This window comes from Phymastichus coffea, unplaced genomic scaffold (assembly GCF_024137745.1).
Source record: "Phymastichus coffea isolate CEN01 unplaced genomic scaffold, Cenicafe_Pcof_1.1 PCOF00031, whole genome shotgun sequence".
Classification (NCBI taxonomy): Eukaryota; Metazoa; Arthropoda; class Insecta; order Hymenoptera; family Eulophidae; genus Phymastichus; species Phymastichus coffea.
In genome coordinates this window covers 2,502,214-2,519,571 of record NW_026706842.1, presented here as the reverse complement: position 1 = coordinate 2,519,571, position 17,358 = coordinate 2,502,214, and the positions used below count along the sequence as shown (strand labels likewise).

General features: G+C 31.5%; 1 protein-coding gene across 7 annotated transcripts in view; it reads right to left on the bottom strand.

Annotated features, from left to right (window-relative positions):
- LOC131663193 (neurobeachin) overlaps positions 1 to 17,358 on the bottom strand; it is a 133,012-nt gene that overhangs the window by 55,554 nt on the left and 60,100 nt on the right. Inside the window, exons 8-30 of one of the 7 annotated variants that reach the window (XM_058933400.1) lie at positions 17,228 to 17,347; positions 16,998 to 17,144; positions 16,828 to 16,935; positions 16,114 to 16,254; positions 15,898 to 16,043; positions 15,592 to 15,805; positions 13,779 to 14,031; positions 13,531 to 13,673; positions 13,251 to 13,441; positions 13,062 to 13,170; positions 12,915 to 12,996; positions 12,519 to 12,835; positions 12,220 to 12,438; positions 10,448 to 12,146; positions 10,212 to 10,377; positions 9,991 to 10,144; positions 9,697 to 9,876; positions 9,142 to 9,282; positions 8,700 to 8,807; positions 8,458 to 8,629; positions 5,341 to 5,724; positions 2,867 to 2,997; positions 1,849 to 1,956 (exon numbers count right to left, since the gene is read on the bottom strand). In XM_058933400.1, the coding sequence (XP_058789383.1) occupies positions 1,849 to 1,956; positions 2,867 to 2,997; positions 5,341 to 5,724; positions 8,458 to 8,629; positions 8,700 to 8,807; positions 9,142 to 9,282; positions 9,697 to 9,876; positions 9,991 to 10,144; positions 10,212 to 10,377; positions 10,448 to 12,146; positions 12,220 to 12,438; positions 12,519 to 12,835; positions 12,915 to 12,996; positions 13,062 to 13,170; positions 13,251 to 13,441; positions 13,531 to 13,673; positions 13,779 to 14,031; positions 15,592 to 15,805; positions 15,898 to 16,043; positions 16,114 to 16,254; positions 16,828 to 16,935; positions 16,998 to 17,144; positions 17,228 to 17,347 (5,433 nt within the window). The remainder of the gene's footprint in view (positions 1 to 1,848; positions 1,957 to 2,866; positions 2,998 to 5,340; positions 5,725 to 8,457; positions 8,630 to 8,699; positions 8,808 to 9,141; positions 9,283 to 9,696; positions 9,877 to 9,990; positions 10,145 to 10,211; positions 10,378 to 10,447; positions 12,147 to 12,219; positions 12,439 to 12,518; positions 12,836 to 12,914; positions 12,997 to 13,061; positions 13,171 to 13,250; positions 13,442 to 13,530; positions 13,674 to 13,778; positions 14,032 to 15,591; positions 15,806 to 15,897; positions 16,044 to 16,113; positions 16,255 to 16,827; positions 16,936 to 16,997; positions 17,145 to 17,227; positions 17,348 to 17,358) is intronic. The other 6 variants (XM_058933401.1, XM_058933407.1, XM_058933406.1 and 3 more) reach the window with 6 other exon arrangements.

Below are 17,358 nucleotides of genomic sequence, written 5' to 3'. Positions count from 1 at the left end.
TAGAAATATGAAATATCTAAATCTATTATCCTATATAAATAAAATAAAAGAGATATGTTCGGATGAAACTTGAAGCTATTAAAGTTTGTGTGCGATAAACATGATAATTCTTGCATGCAATTAAAATACAGAATTATTAGTAAAATGTATAGGCTATTTATAGTAGGGAATAGAATTACACAGAAAATGCATAGAGTATTTTATGGTTATAAAGCCGATTATATATTGCACTACTAATATTCAAATTGAAACTGACATACCAATTAATTAGAGTTTTAAAAACAATATAAAACGCATATTTAATTGCGATCACTATTTTAAGCACAGATATACAAAATATTTAACTTCACTATATAATATTATTTTTCTATTTAGTAACAACAGATTAGAGTCGGTACTATCACATAAAAATTTATGTAGTTAATACTAAAACTGAAATTAGATATTGACCACTGAGATAATTGATTTTACTTAAAATATTATTATTTGATTTTCAATTGTCAAAAAAATAACATGAGACATGTAGTGTACAATTTTCCAATTACAATATGATATATAATGCAATAATTGAAAAATTCAAATATTTTGATAAGTTATTTTGAATCATCTGTTAACATTTCGAATACATGGTTGTTAAGCTTTCTAAACTCAAATGCATAAATAGTAGCAAAAGCATTTCACAAATTTAATTAATAATTAACTAGGTTTGAAATGAATAAATTAAAGAAGATTCTTAGAACAGTAATTACTATAAACTATTTCAGAATTCCATAACAATTTTTCGCAGTCACAGATATTTATTATGGATGTACTTTTTCGTGAAAATTGTTTATTAGAAATATCGGATATTAATAATATTGTTACTATAACCTTTTGAATTTAACATATTTATATACGAGATCATTTCAAAAATACGGTCCTCATTTTTTATGTATAATAGTTAATTTTTTAATTATAATAATAATTTATCCAACCCCAAGAATTACATTACAAAACATTTATAAATAAGTATTTTGAAACATCCATTGACTATTTTAGAGTTTTTTTTCAAAACACAGTGCGGAAAGTACGACTTTGTCGTACGTTTAGCGTAAAACGTGTGCTCAAATTCGCAGTTTCCACATTTCCGAATTATTTTGAAAAATACCGTACGGTACGTATTCAGTACGGAAGAATTTGTTTCCTAAATATGTATCATACGGTATTTCTTTTTCGATACTCCGAGCGCAAAGTGCGTCTTTCCCGCACGCTCAGCAGAAAACGTGTGTTGAAAATCGCACTTTCCATACGTCGTATCAAAAAATACGGTACGGCACATGTTCGGGACAGAGTTTCTCGTCTCGTGTACCTTTCCACCCTCGTTTCGCTCGGACGTAAACGTCACACGAGACAAGAATCTACTTTTCCGCACTTGTATCGTAATGAATGATGAATGATGAATGATGAATCAAATGTTAATTAATTGCTGACTTGAAATTAAAATAATGACTAACGATCCAAAAATATGGTTGCGAACAAGAATGATTGTAATATTCTAGTAATCGAATGATATTTTTAAAATTAAAAATGTTTGCTTCATGCGAGGTTATTCTAATTAATATCATTTGCAATTTGCTATTAAAGCAATTTTGAAGGTAACAGGGATATTATACGTAACACTAATTATTTTGTATATCAATACAATAATAGTTGACCTTTTGTGACGAATTCATTTCCACTTATTATTTACCAGTTCGTCAAAAACTATTATGTAGTAAATGTATCAATCTATCAATGAATATTTACCATTACCATTTTAAATATAAGTAACAGAAAAGGTAATTTTGTATTTCCGGCTGCATGTTTTACCTGTGCATTACGAGGAAGTGGTACAGTTCTCGCAGAGCAAAGTGTAGTTTCCGTCGACGAGTAATCTTCAAGGATTGTCCTTGAGCGAGGCACACTACGATGGCCACCCTTCAGTATCGGAAGTTAGTACGCGCAGCAATACAAGTACAAATGAAGTTAAAAGTGAAAAATAGCCTTAAAGAATCCGAAGCATGATTTTGTTGTTGAGATTTATTAGTTTTTGGTGATTATTGAAAGTAAATCACATTGTAAAAGAGTACAATTTCAGTACATCGTAAGTCTTTTAACACGAATGTAAGATCTAAGTTGATCAGAAGTAATTTATTAAAATTAATATTGAGGAAATAATTAAATAAAATTATATAAAATTATTCAACAATATTTTACAAATAAGTGTAAAAAAAATTGAATTGACTCTTTTACGGTATAAACTTCGATACATGTTTAGTAGTATTGCTATGAAATACTTTCAATTCATGCAGTTTTATTCCAAATTTACGCAATTCATTTTAAAATTCTCATGCTGTGGTAGTATTGGCAATCAAAATGAAGTATAATAAATTTCAGCATTAATACTTTATAGCATTACATGATACCATTGAAACAAATGAAATTTTGATACGTCTGATCTTATTATTAAAATTCTACGAACTAATTACTACTTGATTTTTAAACACATGCAATTTTTATTTTAAAGCTAGATTAACCAGTTTGAGAGAAAATATATAGCACAGTGCAATAGTTATTCTAAAGTCAAGAGTTAGTACTGCACGTCACTAATACAAAAAGCACGTTAAAAATTAAGAACTACAGTTTTTCAAAGTTTTTATCTACAATAATAGTGCTTCTCCACGGAATCAATTCTTTAGTTGAAAAGACTAAAAATTGAACGAATAAAAACTGATTTCTTCACAATTAAACTAAGCTATATCTGCATATAATTTCCGTATTCATCATGAAACCCTCATGAAAATCATAAGAGATATATTTTTTAATAATTGAATTTGAAAAACTGTACCTTAGTGGAAGGTGGCCCAGACGAAGGAACATCGTGATCAGCTAATATAGATGAATTATTTTCATCAACAATAATAACTTCGTACTCTCCATCATCTTGAGATTCAGATTGACTCATAGCTCCTCCAGTTTCTGAAATGATTCATATATTGTCAGATATATTGTTTCCTTGCACTAATTAAATTTATTTAAAAATTGTTTGTCATGCTTATTTAATGTGGAAAAAGAATACGGTAGCTTATGATCGCACTCAAAGTATTTTATTCTTTATTCAGCTTGATTTATCAATCTAAATAGACTTGTCTAATAAATTCAATAGTACCAATAATCTTTATTTTGGATAAATTTTGGATAATATATTCTAGTCTATAGTGATAAATCATGTGATTTTATCACTAATTTAAACAAATTCACGTCCTTTATTATTAATGTTTTATCCGCATCCTAACTATTATGCTTCAAGAATATTTTGTATTTATTTTCTCCCCTAGAAGAATATGATAAACAAAGTAGAAATTTGTCAATATAATTTTAAATAGTTTTGTGTGCAATTTTAAGCTCGTTAAAACACGATTCCAACAAAATCACGTATTTATCAACGTATTATATGACTATCATCGTTAAAAAAATGTACAAGGAATAATGCAACATTCAGATCTATAAGGGCTCGAACACAATATTGTTCATTCACAATAACAAACAAGCTAATCAACTTAAAAACATGATATCCGAAAAAATATATTACATGCTGTAATTACACTCATAATAGGTATATTTTGCATAGTGGTAATACAAATGCTATGTCACTCAAATAAAATTTAAAAAATGGACAGAAACATTAAGAAAAATATAGTCTTACACATCTTTTAAGCTACTGTTATAATTGGAAACTTTTTGTTAATAAAATTAAAAGTTATTAAATTATAATTGAACAAATGTCTTCAAAACACGAAAAATATTGCGAAAAATTTCAAAAACTATTGTAGTAGGGGTGGCTGTTTTGAGAAAAGCATGTTTATCATTACATTGTAGAATATTACTTTATTTGTACTTCCTTATTTATTCGAATTTTAATTCATATAACTATCAAACATGATGCTAATTTTTATCGTTACTACTATGTACAAATTGTCAGTAGAATGTAACAATTATACATCTGAAGTCTATAAGTGTGTCGTCAACTATAAGCGCCATAAGAAGTTACCCATGCGGTGCAAAATGGATACATTTCAATTCTTTGCATTCAATGGGAAAAATTACATACTCATTTCAGAACGAAAATTCATAAAATAATTATATATCATTTATTTATACTGAAAAATACACGGGATGTTTTATACATTATTAAAAAATGTATTACATCTTTTTTTCATACGTAATAGAAGTAACACATTTTCAAGGGATACTAACAAGAATAAAAGTATCAATTAATGTTAATTAATGAATTTTACAATAAAAAGAACTTTGTCTCCTACAGTTTTAAAATTGATTTTAATTATTTGGATAAATACATATTTTGCAAAAATATGTTTGTACTAGAGTGACATTGTAACAAGTAGCACGTTATTTCTCACGAAGCTTTACCCTTGACAACATTAACTAAAATTAAAAATAAACCAAGTATATACTCGACTTTAAAAAAATAAGTGGCGGTCAAACTATCAAACTATAAAAGCAGAAGCATAATGTGTTTTTATTAATAACGATATTATCATTCGTATCAATTAAAAATTTTTTTGAATCACTATATGCCTTCAATTCAGTGAAAATTATTTAAATGAAATGATTTCTTCAGTATGGATAAAATAAGTTATTAAAAAATTTAATTGCCATTAAAAATTTTTATTTTTCGAATATTTGCCGTTTGTTTCACCAAATTAGTGGAATTATTGAACCCATGATTATGATTTATTAATTATAAGTATAAAATTATTTATGATTATCATCAAAGTAAGATGATATACCATTAATAGATATACATCTATTCCTAAGCCTCAAGATTTAATAAACAAAATTGGAAACTAAGGCGACAAAATTTTGGACGCAATAAACTATAGTTTTTGTATCCCATTTCCCGAATTTTGAAAAATTTTAATAATCGACAGTGAGTTTCCAGATCACATAATCAACTTGGAATTTAATTTTAAAAACAAATGAAAACTGATAGATCTAAAAATGAAAAAGTTTAAAAAAATTATGACTTTGGAAACGTTCATGTTCACGTGACAGTATGCATTCTACTCATATAACGGAATGTACTCTGAAGACCCTACAAAGTGTAATGATTTCACACAAAAACATATAACTAAAAAAAGGAGAGCAGGCAAATTAAAATGGCAGTTGTTCAAACATCAAGATGAAAATGTAAAAATACAATGGATAGAAAACAAGATTAGATATGGACAATAAAGGAACAAAGGAGGCATTCCGTGATAACTATCTATGGACAGGCAAACGAAACGAGACGTCAATTACCTTGCAGACCGTAACCAGAATTTCTATGATAAACATTTCGGGGTTGATCGATATGCTTTTGCAGCACATGATGATGATTGTTGTTATTGTAATGATGGTAATGATGATGACGATGATAATTGTAATTATTGGAATGATAGTTATGGTGATTGCTATAATGATTGGGTATATAATAGCCGGCAGCGATCGCGGGATTGTTCGCTTGCCGACGGCGGCGGAAGGCTTGTTCGGACGCCGACGGTGGCGGCGCGTGCTCGTGGTGGTGCTGGCTCACGTGATGGTTGGCATTAGCATTGGGGTGGGATCCCGGAAGGAACTGAGGATATACGTGGTGCGACCACTGCGGAAACAACGGTCGACCTCCTCCACCACCGTTGTCTTCTGCTGTGGACAACCACATCCAGTTTTGTTACGATAAGCTACTTCAGTTTCTTTCAAACGTTCTATTCTTTTCACATTTTATTTTCCACCTTCTCCATTTTTTATTATCAGCATTTACACTAAATTAGTGAAAACATCATATATCATACCCATTGATATTTCTTTTATCGACGGCGAGTCGGTAAAGTTGTAGTGAAAGTAATGACTACTTTTTATTATGTGAAATTGAGAGTTTTTCCATCTTAAAATATCATATACTCTTACCGGACATTAATTCGCGACTGGCGAAGTTGAAAATCTGAATTATTTTCGACGATTGAGCATCGATGACATCAAACAGTTAAGTCAAGGGTTTATTTTGGCAAGTTGTGTTCTCGTAACTTGTCAGAAAGAACTGATTTCATGCAATCGATGCTCAATCGTCGAATATAATGTGAATTTTGCGAGTCGTGTGAATTAATATTCGGACAGTATACTCAAAACAAACATTAAACAAGTTTTTTTAATAATTATAAGATGACTTCTTACTCTCTATCGGTAAAGTAGGAATTGTAGTAACGGTATTTTTTTCGACGGTGTATACAAATTTAATAAAAACTTTTTGCTGTATTTGAAGATTAAATTATTTATTTTAATTTAGAAACTCTTTTGTGCTATTTATTGACCCTTGTGGCAAGACAGCGGGTATTTTGAATATTTTCAAATTAATTATACAAACATATGCTTTTTAAAATGTCTTTCTATATAGTATACTATAAAAGTATGTCATAGTTTACAATTTTATTTTATTTTTCCACAGTTTCCCTTTCCGTTTAAATAAAGTATTGTACACATTATTATATGAATATGAGAGTTTTTAAATGGATTGCCTATTACTAATGATTAATTTGAAAAATATTGCATACTTTTAGTAGGTATTTATGTAAAGTCTAAGAGCAATCTACCATATCTATATTAACTTAATAAATATTACAAATTATTAATGCCCTAAAATGCACTTCTTAGAGATACTGAATAGAGAAATTTTGTAGTAATTGTCATCAATGGTTGCCCTACATTATAAATTATAAGTGTATAAAAATATTATTATTGATAAATCTGCGTAGGTAGAATACGACTAATTATTTTAAAAGCAGTTTTCTCACACCTATCTACATAATTCAACGATAGTTTCCAGCTGGCATTTATGTTTATTTTAATTTCGAATATAAAATACTAGGGCGTTATAACCAAAACGACATCAAGAACGCATGATTGGATTTTAACATTTTTGTGAAGAAACTGTTGCATAAAACGTTCTGAAAATGATGAGGATATGAATATTCATAGATAATAATTTTTTCATATTTCCAATGTCTCTATCATTTAGACAATCTATTTAAAGGGAATTACAACAATATTTGCCCAGCCAGTATATCTATAAAAGCGTGCAGCAGGGCCCAATAATCGAATAGTTATTCGACATTTCGATGAATTTATTTTTAATTAAAATGTAAAAAATATGCAATTTTCCTTATTTTAAACAATTTTAAACAAAGGAATATTGTGATTGTAGATATGCGAAAAATCGAAAAATGTATGAGAATATTTGAATGATATTATATTGATATGAATTTGTATTTGTATACAAAATGTGCAAATACATTTGACAAACATCAAAACTCTCACTGTCAGATACAAATAATACAAAAATACTATATAATATTTTGATGCAAGTGCTTCCGTGCATGCAGGCTATCAAGAAATGTGCTGAAGTGCGTCATGTAATTAATTTCAAATTGTGCATATTATGAGATCCTGTTATTATATAAAAACAGATTGGAATATTTTTTGACAAAGGGTGCATTGACATTGTGCAGTAACATTAAGGGATTGATTGGATAAAGTCATACTTTTGTTTCTATAGAAGGCTATAAATTGTATTATGCATCAGTATTGTCGCAAATAGCATTAAGGCGTTGTGTTTATCATGCTTTCACTGTTTGACAAATGTTATATCGACGATTTTAATTTATTAATGAACCTTAAAAATATTAACATATTTTCAACAATTTCTATCTATAGCAATGTATACGGAAAAATTTTCCCACACCATAGAAAGAGAGAAACATGCTCTTCATGTTAATAGTTAATTGCTAAAATTAATATATCTGACATGTAAGAGTTTTGAAAATCATAGAAGTCTCAATTTATTTAATTTTATTATGTATTATGTCTAATAATAATCTAATTATTAAAAATTTATTCATAATTTTTAGAATTAAATTACGTAGATCATAATTTCTCGGAATTACTTTTATTTTGTGGTTGAATGGTTTAATAAGTTGAAAATTTGAAGATGTAATAATCAAATACTTACAAAATGCGTAGATTTCAATGAAATAATATAACAATTCCTCACTCATATATATATAAAAAATCAAAATAATATGTTTCATTAGCACAATAGGACGTATTTATACAAAATTCAATATTTTTTAAATTTATCTAATGAATCCAATATATATTCTTAACTTTCATTTTAATATAAATGTTATGTTAATGCCAAAGATTGGAAGAGAAAATTCAAGAAAAGAAATGATTGATTTAGTACCTACTATGTATGCTATACTAAAGAAATAACAATTTATTAACTGAAACATTTTATGCTATTGTTTATAACTTCAGGTGTTTTTTTGTATTCTCGCATTTTCAACAGATATATTCTTGATGAATTAATACAATTATAGCACTGACCTGAAGGACTTCCTGGTCTTATATTTGACCCATTGGTTTGTACTGTTTGAACTGGACTAGGTGGGTGTTGCGCTACTGGTGGTTCCAGAATGTCACGATATTTTGATACCATCAATACAGAGATGAAGTAAACTATTGCCAGGGACAGAAACTGAGCCTGTTTGGTTTCCTCCTGCAATTATAAATTTTTATTAAGTATTACTTTTTTTATATTTATGTAATAAAATATAAAAAGGACTTACAACATCTCTATAAATGACAGCGCGCAATCTATTGACATCCATATCTTGCAATAGTTTTTCTGGGTCTTTTACCGGACTAAGTTGATTTGCCAAATTATCTACGATATTCTACAGTGTAAAAACATAATTAAAATTCATGATTTTACTTACAAAATATATATTTATACTTTTATCAGGGAATAACAAACTTTACAGTAAAAATACGCATATATGAATGATCATTACGAATCAAACTTTTATCTATCTATTTTGACTAGTGTCTAATGTGAAAAAAGTGAAACTAAATAGAAATACTCTAACACTATAACAATAAAGTTTGAACGGTAAAAATCTTGCAGAAAATCATAAATTTGTCAACAGACTTTTTTATGATTGTACGTTGTAGTCATGGTAGCTATTGTACATGTATATTGATGTAGAGTATTGTCTGTAAACTACATACCTTCGGTGAAGTTTGAGCTCCACGAATAAGTGATTGTATGTGCTGTGATTTGTTACTAGTACCAATTTGTCGAGCTAACATGCTGTAAGTTCTGCCACGCTCTTTACACTCTAAGCAATTTCTAACGGCACATGTACAGACCTAAAGAAGCAGTTTGTCATAAAGGATTAAGGTAAATTATATGTTCTGAAAACGATGTGGATTATTAGCATCGTAATAAGGTGATAATAGTGAATAATTCTATATTTATAAAAGTACTTCAATATGATTCAATTATGTTAAATACTATTGATGAATACTGGTTGAAGAATGAAAATCAACTTTTGAATGTAAAATCATATTATATTATAGTTAGTGTACTTATTATTACGTGTGCTGATTTCACTTCGCTTTTAAGAAGGTTTTTATGTGAATTGTAAGTATAGTACTCGGTGGAAATTAATCGTCGTTTATAAGCATATAAACAGAATGAAAACGAACACATTTATTATTATGGCGCTTCAGACTATTTTCTAATGCTATTAAAAATCTTCATACTATGTAACAAATACAAACCAATCGTAAGCATTGCCGTAGAATGCCACCACTAGACATATTTTTTTCTGCTTCTAATTCTCCAAAATTCAAAGAGCTTGCGAATATGAGTACATCTGCCATATTGACAAGTCTTTGGAGAAAAGAAACTGCAACTTCTATTGGCATCCCTTGAGTTGGTTCTATTACGTCCATTTCACTCTGTGAAAATGTTTTATTCTGATATACAATTCACGCTTTTTCAGTTCATTAAAGGTATTATTTTAGAAGATAATATCACTTTTATTGGTGATATTAGCCAATGATAAAACTTACATTCGGAGAGGTAGCAGAAGCTAATAACGGTAATAATCCACCACATGCAATTATCAAATTATCTGCTAGTTGAGAAATTAAATGTACAGTATTAACAACAAATATGGCATTATCGCTACTATTGACAAAATCCAAAACTGATTTGGTTGAATGGCTAAAAGTAAAAAATGTAATTAGCTATAAAATTGCTTACAGAGCACCAAGTATTTAAAGTTTACTACCTTCTCCAGACTTGAATATCAGTTTCCAATGAAAATAATACGTCAGATAGTAGTCTTTGATGAATATATGACCATTTGAATTCTGGTATCCTAAAGGGCGGTCTTGATGGCCCTGGACTAAACATTGGTCTTGTGGAGGGATTCGTTTGCTTCGATTTTTTAGATTCTGTGAACAAGTGATATGAAATATTACAAATAGAAGCAATTAGAAATTGTTGAGATGATTATAAACTCACCAAAATGATTTGGATCAACTTGCGTCGAAGTAGAGGTACTTCTTGGTCTTTCCTGCGGCGAAGAATTCTTGGCGGGTGACAGCGAAGCATCGCTCTCATTGCTGTCAACAGCCAAGTTTTCGGTGGAAACGTTCGGCAGACTAGACCTACGCCGATGCGCTTCGGTAACTATTGTGTGTTCAAACTCGTCGTCGGCTATCAGAGAATTGTCGATTGCTGCAGCATCGGCGTCTACGTTTTTAGGTATTACACCATCGGTCGCGTTTTGTGCCGCTTCTGCAATCGCTGCCGCATCGCAGACCGTGGATATCGTTGAGATTTGCTCTTTGGCATTTGGCACTTGCGTCACATTATCTGTACAACTTTCAACATCATCGTTATGTTTATTACACGCATCACTAGAGGCTTCATCTACGACTTCGTCAGCGTTCGTCGCAGTGGCTGGCGCAGCCGTGGCTTCTTCCTCTAGTTTATCACTATGACTAGTAGAAATTATGGACGGTTCTTTCGTATCGCATTCGACTACGTCTTTAATTTTATTGTCGTCGCTAGCGGCAATAATTTGCTCTTTTTCAGCATCGCGCTCTCCATTCGATATTGCATTGTTCTCGGGGTTCAATGTATTTGTGATTTCTGCTCGTGTTCTTTCTTCCTCAACCGGGCTACTCGATCTATTTTTATTTTGTTCATTATCTTCACTTAATTGATTTTTCTCGCATTCATTATCAGTTTTTTCCGGGCATTCTTTCGTCTCAGCGACTTTGTTTTCCTCGATTTCTCTTGTTGCACTCTCTAACGAGTTTTCCACTACTTTACTTTCTACAGGCGAATCATCTTTTTCAGCATCAACAACGTTGATTTTCTTATCTTCTGTGAGAATATTGCTAGCTTGTGCTTCTTCTGATTCATCTACATTCTTGGTTAATTCATTTGTGTTGTTTACATCTTTAATATTAGCTTCATCTTTTGTTTCGATTTCCAAAGCTGATTTCGTATCTTCTGCTTTGTCAATAATTTTCTCCGGTATATCTGACGAATTTTTAATAGAAACGTCAGCCTTGCTAGTATCGGACTTATCACAGTATCCGTTCGCTATCTCCTTCGCAGGTGATCCATTCGTGCTCGCTATATTTGTCTCCGTGTGATTCGCCGGTTTTTCTTCCGACACTTCACAATCCTTTTTATTGAGCTCTTGTTCAGGCGCTGTCTCCATAGAAGGTGACCGTGAGGACTCTTCGCTTTCCCTAATTGTCGAGAGTGAATCCTCATTATTTTGCTCTTCTTGATTCATTCGGATGGTTTCGTCTGCCTTTTGTCGATCAGTTTCATTGACGAAAGATTCGAGACTCGAACTTTCGACTTTTTGGGTGTCGCTTAAAAATTCACTGGAACTTTCCATTGAAACGACTTCGCTCGTTTCTTGCGTCGTTTGCAGCTCGCAAGAAACTGATACTTCGCTGTTGACTTCTTCGAGAACGGTTGGTGTCTCAGTGTGAGATGTTGGGGCGATAGCTTCTGGTTTATCGCTTGATCGTGACTCCAACGAAACGACTTCACTGGATTGTTGAAGGTCAATGTTAACTTGATTTCGCGAAACAACGATTGCTGGACTACCATCGCTCTCCGTGTTGTCAATGGAATTGAGATCGCAACTGCAAGACTCATCCATTCTATCAATTGCCTCTATTGCATCGTATTCCTAAAAAAAAATTTTAGTTACACGAACTGATTTGTAAATAGTAACAAATTCTTACTAATAAAGTCATCGCTACCTTGTAATTTCCATCAACGTGCTGTATTTCTCTGGAGTGTTCATCTGCCCATTGACCCGATTGATTATAACCATTATTACCGGAATGCTGATCCCATCCAGATATCGTACTGATTGGTCTTTGCTGTCTTACTTCCGGATCAGTAATGTTATCAGATCGTTGCCTCTCGTAGTGTTCGTACATTTGAGCAAATTGCAATTTAAATTCTTCATAGGACACCTAAAAATCAAACAAATTTTATTTTTGATGTATCCATAATTATTTAATGAACTATAAGAAGACCTGTCAATAAAACATACTTTGGAATGTACAATTGCAAGCGTATCGACCCAAACTCTCCAGCCTCCATATTCGTGTTTAATTGCATGATGTAGTAGCATTCGAAATAAAGAATATACCATGTCAGAGATCTTTTGCTCTTCTGTATTTTTTGGATGAATGTATGCCATGGCTATAAGCCATTCCTGCCAAACAGACATTTGTAGGACTGTACGTCGATTTTCGCGATTGTTGTTGCATAGTAGTGTCATATCCGAAAGAAAGAGTTTTTTCACTTCAAGTAACTGTTCTGTTTGTTTTGACTGCCTAATTAAAGTAGCAACGACTTTCAAGATCACTGAAAATAGATCAATTATGAATATTGTAGTTGCAGAATCGGATTTTGTTTAGATGTTTTATAATTTTTTAAATATTACTTGGATTTTCTAGACGGTAATGGGATTCTGGTTCTGGATGTCTCGTGTACAATATTTGTTGACTTATATGTTCCGTCATTATCTGTTGGAAAATAATTACTTAGAATCATATAAAATTGTTCAAGTAACATACAAAATAAAAACAACCTCATATAAAACATTGTATGTAGGTAATGTGAGGGTCTCCTCGTTTAAAAGCAATCTTTCCGCGAGAAGTGTATACAAATTATGAGGACTCATAACGTCATATTTTCTTCTGAAAAATTAAATTTTATTTGAAATCTTTTCAACATATTTAAAACACAAACATCAAAAATAACACAGGAAACTTCTTACTTGTGTGTACTCCTACTAAGGAAAAAGCCTAGCAGCTTCAGCGCTTGCAATCTGATCAATTGACTCTCGGCAGCAAGAAGTTTAAAGATTGTCCTAACGCCTTGCTTTGCATCAAAAGCTGGAACCATAGACGAGGGATGCTCTGACATCAAAGATATCAACATCTGTAGTACGTCGTGTAAATTTTCATCCTGAAATTTAATTTAAAAATTTAATTTAAACATTAAAATAATACTCAAATATTGAGAAAATTATTTTATTCTTTTCTTTATGAAATAACCTCATGCATGGTTGTTAAGTAATTTAAAATACTCTGCAGTTCGTCATCTTTAACTCCATTTCCAATCATAATCAGCTGCTTCAGAAAGAGCAAAATATACGATCGTATCGTTAAAATATCTTTTTGTTGAGGCCTCGGTCCATCTTAAAATAAAAAGTTGTCAATTAAATATAACAAACATCAATAATTATTAAAATAAATGAAGCGTTAGTAAAATAGTCATTAAAATCTTGAGAAAAAAAAATTACCTAATCCTTTAGGCGTAATGCCGCTTTTACTTCGGGGATTTGCTACCCAGTAATAATACTTGAGCGTGTGGACCGTCTGTAAAACGGTAGAGACGCGTCTCACATTTGAGTAGATCTGCGTATCGCTAAGGAACTCGGTGGCTAGATAAGAATAGAGGCGAGTTTGGACGGGCGCTGGTGTATATATCCACAGTGCTGGATTGAAAAGGACATGGTCCAGCAGCTGCCATTTCAGGAATGAAACATAAAAATACTGTCGTCACCATAGGTCTGCCTGTCCTTCGGACACACGAATCTTGACCGACTTTTCAAATTTTCAATTTCATATACAAACGCTATTAAACTTTGGAATCTTTTAATTTTTCACTCTATTCCAAACAAATTTTTTTTATTCCAGCAGTTAATGAGACTTCATAAAATGTAGTTTATTGACATATGACTTCACAATTCGGACGGAAAGAAAGCTTTATTTCATACATGAAGACTTTTTACGATTCTACAAAATTATAAATGAATAATATAATTTCTCAACCACCCGTATGGCTCTTTAATTTCAATTTGCTTTACAATAAATTAAAAAGTAAATTAAATAAAAGGTAATAAATTCCATTTTTTCAATTAATTATTCAAAATAAATTTTATTCAAATATTTAACTAAATGGTTATTTCAATAAAACTTCGCACATTGAATTTTATTTCTAAAATATTTAAAAGATATCTTACGTTTAATTAAAGTTACATTTTTAATCGTGTGAATAATTATACATGTAATATAAAAATTAGATTTGTTCGTTTGGACTATACTTATAAAAGAATATTTGTTAAATATTTAAGTATAAAAAATAGCAAAAATGAAAATTGAAATTTGAAAAAAGCGGAAATCTTTCCATTGAGCTACGCATGCATTATGCATGTCAGCGAATTTTTTTATTTTATGGTTAGAGTTTATGGATTATGATAATAACCATGTTCTAATTTTTTAATTGACAGAAATCTATTGCTTTGTTTATCAATCATTTTATAATTAGTAACTGATAACGAATATTATTGAGAGAGATGAATAACTCGTTAAATAAAACATTGTAACATGAGTATTTCAATTTTACATCTCATATTCACTTGTTTGAAGATACTAATGCAAAAGATATCAACAAATATTAAAAATACTCAAATATATAATATTCATTGTTATAATAATGAAACATTTTAACATAGTCTATCGATACCGTTGAATCGTGTTATTTGATTTTATCTAAAAGAATATGTCTTTATCGTACGTGTTCATGAATGTAATCAGTATAGTTATCTTATCTGGAATGTTATTAATAGCAAAGTAAGCGAATTTCATAAGCTGCTTTTCGGAAAAAAAAACTTTTTGGTGAGAAGCATTTTATATGCGAAGAGAAAATTCAAAAGTCGGTAGATTGCATGCGTTCCATTTTATTTTTAATATTTCACGCAGTGTTTTTATTTATGAAAATCATGCTTATCACACAATTCTAAATGACAATTTCCATATTATAAAGTAAATAAAAAAATATTATACGTGAAAATGAAGTAAATATATAATATTTTATGATATGAGAATAGTGTGTGCTTAAGCACCAAGGAAACACTTTTTGCTGTTATATGATGAGAAAAAATAGGTGCAGGTAAAAACCATATTGCGCAGAGTAAAACATTGAAAAACCGAGTATTGACATAAGAAGACTTGCAAATTCGGTAAGGAAATATTTGATTAAAATGAAATGCAAATGTTATTAAAAATCTATAATTTTGAAAGTTCATCGTGAGACTGGCTTTTTAAAAATACCTGTTTCAGGAGAAGGTCACTATTAGCGCTGAGACACGTGACTAGATGTTTCGTTAGCTCTAGAAAGGAGGCAAGAACCTCTGTGGTCAGATGATCTCGACTCGCTCTTTGGAGCATGTAGCTAATCACGAGGAATCCTCGGTTTTGCACCATATGCTGTTGGACTGTTTGCGAGCTCTCAACGAGATCACAGATGAATCCAAGCAGTTTTGAGCTATGCAGAAAGTGGAAGCGTTAAGAAACAAAGATAGATATTGTAAAAACATGTTTAATAAATGTTCTGTTGATATATTTAAGTAACATTACCATAACGTTGGATCACGCTTAATATCGTTTGGCGCTATACAGTCGTAAGGCATATCTAATTGTGAAAATAATGGAAACAAAACTTGAATTCCACCTATGGAATTCAAAGTGCTGTGTATGGAGTGCGTAATAACAGCTTTGACGTCCTAAAAATCCACAGTACATCATTATTGCACGTCATGAAATGACTTATCATAAAAGTAGCAAAAACCATACCTGCAGCATAAGGGCATGTGGAGTATGTACAAAATAGGAGACATTTCCTTTTGGAGCACTTTGCAGACACAGTTGAGAATCAGTTGCGACAGGATTGTACATAAACATGATGGCATTGGATAATTTTCCATCATAAAGGACCTATGTTACAAAAAGTTTCCGGTTACTAAAGAGATTCGATAAAACTATTGAAAAACAACTAAGCAGCTACGTCAAACTTGCATATTTTAGTCTACAGAATGTTGATATAATCTACAGGAGAAAAATATCCGAGAGATACTTTTTTGTAGTTGACTAAAACGGGCATTTTTGATATTCGTCTTAGATGTACAATTACTTCGTAACATTGAACATGTATTTTTTTTTTTTTTTGAAAGAACTAACTATTTTCTAGTTCTAATAGTTATACCTATGAATGATACGTTTACTCAAATCAACTAACGCAAATACTAGAAGAAAAAACCATCAACAAATAAATAATCACATGAAACGAAAACAACACATCGATGAGAGAAGCTTTTGATGGATCAAAACGAATATTTACAAGAGAGAAACGTATGAGAGAATTGTTTTGAATTGGTGTTAAACGAATATGTTACCTGAAACGAAGGTGAGCGCAGTAAAAGACGGATACGTGCGTAGTTTGATAAATATCAAATCATGATAGTTGGCAAAAAACGCAAAATAAAAAAACAAACAAAACGGGATGCTTACAGTCATCATACTTTGGTCCACCATGCTTGTGAGCTCCAGCTCAGCACTCACCCTTTTATGATTGTCGGGCAGATTAAGATAACACTCGTTGTCGAAGCGGAACTGACTCTGAAGAGAAAAACACTAAGGTCATGGCAGTGGAAACGTGGTATTGAATACGAATGATTTACCTTGTATCCGGGGCCTAGTCGGTGCATCGCGCAAATCTGATGCGTGGTGAGGGCTTCGCTGAAGAGATAAATCGCACTCATCTGTCCGCAGAAGACGCGCTCCTCATCTAATTCTGGCGTGGCGCCAATATAGCACTTATCGAAAGGCTGCGAACGAACGCGAGAAAAGAAAGTGTGATAGGCGAGTGACGAGTGAGTCGAGATGAGATACTTGCTAGCCAAGAACTCACCTCGTTCGTCGAGACGAACCAGGCCATTTCGGTACTCGACGCCAGCTGACCGTTTACCAGACACTTGATCTCGCTCTTCGTCCACCTGTTGTATATGTACACCACGGCAATCATGTACCACTGTTGACAGA